General features: G+C 34.1%; 1 protein-coding gene across 1 annotated transcript; it reads right to left on the bottom strand.

The window, feature by feature from the left end:
- Positions 1-1218: 1218 nt before the first annotated feature.
- Positions 1219-3374, bottom strand: LOC147501357 (uncharacterized). The gene is made up of 2 exons (XM_086606378.1): positions 2934-3374; positions 1219-1381 (listed from the first exon to the last, which is right to left on the bottom strand). Exons 1-2 carry the CDS (start codon positions 3288-3290, stop codon positions 1355-1357), a joined length of 384 nt encoding a protein of 127 aa, XP_086462504.1. The 5' UTR covers positions 3291-3374; the 3' UTR covers positions 1219-1354.
- Between the last annotated feature and the right edge of the window lie 1124 nt (positions 3375-4498).

Here is a 4498-nt window from a genome sequence, read left to right as displayed (position 1 = left end):
TTGCAACCAATTTTTTTTTCCTGAATTTAAGGGGTATAGTCCGTTCTACAATATGCTTCATAAAATGGAGATGGGGCAATTGTTCTTTGTTCGGATCACATAATATGCTTCATAAAATGGAGTGGGGCAATTGTTCTTTGTTCGGATCACATGCCTCGGCAAAATCCTTGGTCGACACTCGACATATGTTTGTATCAAAACCGTTGAGAGTCTCCCTTTTTCTGGGTGGGTCTCTTATATGCTTAAAAGAAAAGAAAATTAATAAAAATTAAAATAACAGCAAGGGTCTGAGAGCTTGACACTATTGTCAAATGAAAACTTCTGTGGTCCAAGTACTGACCCTTGTTAGCTTGTTAGCAAAACGGTACGGAAATAATTCAAGAATTATTTCGGTGGGTCAAAAAAACGGTAACGGTAAAAAATTCACAATACAATAATTATGCTGTGTTTAATTAGTACGCGTTTTAAACGTTTGGTTTTAAAAATTCGGAAGTCAAAATTTGTAATATTATATTTATAAATATTAATAATAGTTATTATTCTCTACAAAATAACAATCATGTTCAAATAGTTTAACTACGAAAACATTGAAACCAATTGAACGGTCGACATAATTACCTTCATTTATATGCTCTTGGATTGAAATTACAATTTAAACTTTAAAAGACACACCGTGGCATGATAATTTAAATATTATTAAAAAAATATAAAAACAAAACTTTTGAATTAATTTATTATTAAGGATGTAAAAGTGGAGACTTATAAGGAGGACATAAAATACATAAAAAATAACAAAAACACAACTAAATTTTCATTCATTTTTTTAATGCCAACAACCAACGAATTTTTGAATTGAATTTTTTAAAAATTTGCCAAAAACAGTATTATTCCAAATCGTATTATCTTTCAAAGATTCGGAAGTATTAAACTAACGTATGGCCCTTCAAAGATTCTATTCACGAATTATTCAGCAATTGCTAAGAAGGGTACCGACATCATCTAATATGTACAACACAAGTTGTGAATATTTTTCTAGGAGTTGATTGAGAGTTGTAAATGAATTTAAAACTGTTGATCACCCAATAGAGTATGACATTAAAGCTTCAATTCAAGATTAAATTGCATAATGAAAATACTTCAATCCTTATTAACAATTTATCAGTTCCAACTCATCCAAAAGTGATACATTTTAAGAGACCAGCTTCAAACTGGATGAATTGCAATAACTAAAAGCCTCAATAAGTTGCTGACCAACTTTTGCCTTGATCAGCTAATATTTTCTCGGCTGAATGAAGCCCCATAGATCTGGTTCTGTCATTAAAACTAAGGGGGCACATACAGCAAAGCAAAACCATTATTTTTTCTCTTCTGCCTTCCTTGGCTGCAAAAAATGAAACAGTTGATGATATGAGTAAATGAACTTTCATGAATTCCAGTGTTTGGAATTTTATTCGAAAACAGAACCACTATTATTCTGTCGAAGCAGTAACTCGTCTTCCTCAACTGTAGGATGCAGCATTGCATAACCATTCAATAGTTCCGAGCAGGGAATGCTCGAAAAAGTCATCAACAAAATCACTAACCATTCTACTTTCATTTTGAGCATCAACTATTTCCCAGTACATGTCAGAAAATCATACATCAATAAATGATAACTCGTACGATTAGTAAATATACCAAATGCTTTTGTTAGGCTTTATTTAAATACATTTACATTAAAACACTGAAACCTGTTTTGCTTACATCTGATATCCATGATGTGATATATGGTCTGGCAGAATTCAGGATAGCAGACATTCAAAACTCTAAATAAAGTGCCTTTGGTATATTAAGTGTATTCGTAGACTAGTAGTAGCATAAACAAGTAAATACCGAGAAAGAAGAAACTAACTGTACAAACTATCGGACCCTTAGTTGTATCAAATTAAACTTTCTAACTCCAAAAATATCCAAATGAAGCAATAAACAAGAGTATACATCTTAGTTTACCTAGAACCAATAATAAAGACATTGGCTGCGTTTGGTTCACGGAAAATGGGAGAGAAGAAAGTGTTTTCCTGGATTCTAAATTCTCTTGGGTGTTTGGTAGACCATGGAAAGTGATTAACAGAGAAAACCTTTTCCATTTAGGGTCAATAATGAGGAAAACAACATCCTTTTTTACAAGAAAAAAGTTGCTTTCCTTATTCTTTAGACTGAGATTTGGCTGCAGTTCCATCGCTATCGCTCAAGAGAAACCGAGAAAGTCACTCGTAAATAGAAACCGGGAAGTTTTTGGTGGGGTTTGATCCAGTGGACCAGTTTTTTGAATTGTGAACCAAACAACTAGAAAACACATTCTTCGTAAATGGATTCTGATAAATTAGTTTCTGAAATTTTCACTTTCTTTAAGATTCGAAATTTTTTGAACCAAACACTGCCATTATGTCCAAAATAAAAGGGCCAACACTGGAACTGAACAATTAGTATAAATTATGCTTAACTGGTTATCAGTATTTCGAACATAATGTGAACATGAGAGTAAATTGTATTACAACAAACAGACCAGATACCTGAACTGAAGCCTAAGCCCCATGTAACAACTAAGTGCCTAACAATTATTATTCGAGTCCTCTACTTTATCGTACTACATGTGACATTTACGATGACCACGTAAACCACTAATCCAAGCACAACCTACAGTAATAACCATGTCATAGCAAATACCATCATCAGTGTACACCAACTGTTCGACCAATTGGCCAAAAGCAAAAAAGCACTTCGGTTCAAGACCTCTAATTATCGTACTACATGTGTAATTTGCGCTAATAATGATGATACTATGCACAACAGCCAATAACTAGACTAATATACAAATATTTATCTACGCGCACCATCTGCTCGAAGAAATGTCCGAAGGAAATAATTTGCTAAATCAAAGGAGAAGAAATCACCTTAGTTCCAGGAAAGCTCTGATTAATCTCCTCTTCAGGAATCATAACAGGCCAAGTCTCATTATTATCACGAAACATTTGCTCAGTCTCTAAATACTGCCCCTTCTCCAAAATCATCTCTCTAATGCTCTGTGCAGATGTGCTGGCAGCATCAAAAACTTGCTCAACTCCGTTAACAAATGTGACTTTGATTTCTGGTGGATGGTCGTCGGTTCTTCTTTGCACTTGAAGTTGACAGGCTGGGTTGGATTCCTTGGCTTTTCTAGCATTGCATTGGGCTAAAAATTCCATGCACGCAGCAGTACGTGGGTCTAGTGCATTGAATTCAATTCTCACTTTTGATAAAAATTTCAACATTTTTTTTGCCTTCTCCTAATAATAGGAAAAAAGATACCTCTTGTAGTCCAAAGAAATGAGAGGCGGCGGTTTGCTTGATTAGTATTATTATGTAATACAATAGTGACTCGTGAAAACGGGGCTATTGGGCCCATGGGTTCGAGGGGTCGAACACACCCTTTGTATAGGACAATGAACAATTTTGTTACTTGCGGCGGGGGTGTTGTACATAGACTCTTCCAGGAGGATGATCGTGGACATACCCATAAAAACACTTCTATAACCCATAACTAACATAAGTTTTTGTCACCCCAATAATGGCCTAAATCTAATAACATCTCCCAAATTAATTTGAGATATTTCCAATAAAGACAGAAATAAAAAAAACCGAACAAAAAAATAAAAAATAGGATGAATGGGAAAAACAAAATAATAACACGAAAATAGGAAAAAATGGGAAAATCAGCATTTTTATCTGTATATAATCAACCTGAAAAATCTCTTTACCAGGAATTGATTTCCACTGAGAAGACTAAACCAAACAAAACAAAACACAAACTCATATTTTTGCTTGGTGTTTGTATCTGTTCATTGTAGTAATCCAAAATATAATAGTTTTCTGCATTCTCCCATTCGTCAAAATTAGATTTTGAATTTTTTTTCTTCGTCCTCATTCGGTTAGTATTCATCTTCATTACTTTGGTATGATAGTGTTTGCATGTTTATTGATGAGATAAAAGAATAAGAGGTTATTGAAAAAAAAAAAAAAAAAAAAAAAACAACAATAACAACAACGCTGTCTTTTTCTTCTACACACAATAAGAGGTTATAGTAAATGACTTGTCTTGGGTACGGCCTAATAAAAAAGAAGAGTAATTTAGGAAACTAAATGTGTGTAAAATCATTTTATTTATTTATTTTAAAGTGGGGTAAGAGAGTGTTTTGTTGGGTATGTCCAAGATCACCCAAAAATAAACGTACAGATACAAAATTTACAGATTTGGCATTTGACCCCAAATGGTTAGGGAGTCCTTTGTTAAGTTTTCATTTGCAAGCTTATGAGCCAGGAATATGGGAGATCCGTCCTAAAACTATCTCGAAGAACATTGGGGTAACCCTCCAAGGTCCACTTGACGACAAGTTCGGACTCCCCTTCAATCCACACTGGGCTGGAAGGAAGGGTGGAGAGTAACTTCAATCCATTCCAAAGAGCCAGAACTTCTGAATCT

This window comes from Coptis chinensis, chromosome 4 (assembly GCF_015680905.1).
Source record: "Coptis chinensis isolate HL-2020 chromosome 4, ASM1568090v1, whole genome shotgun sequence".
NCBI lineage: Eukaryota > Viridiplantae > Streptophyta > Magnoliopsida > Ranunculales > Ranunculaceae > Coptis > Coptis chinensis.
The sequence above is the reverse complement of the archived record's forward strand: the minus strand, read 5'-3'. Positions and strand labels throughout refer to the sequence as shown.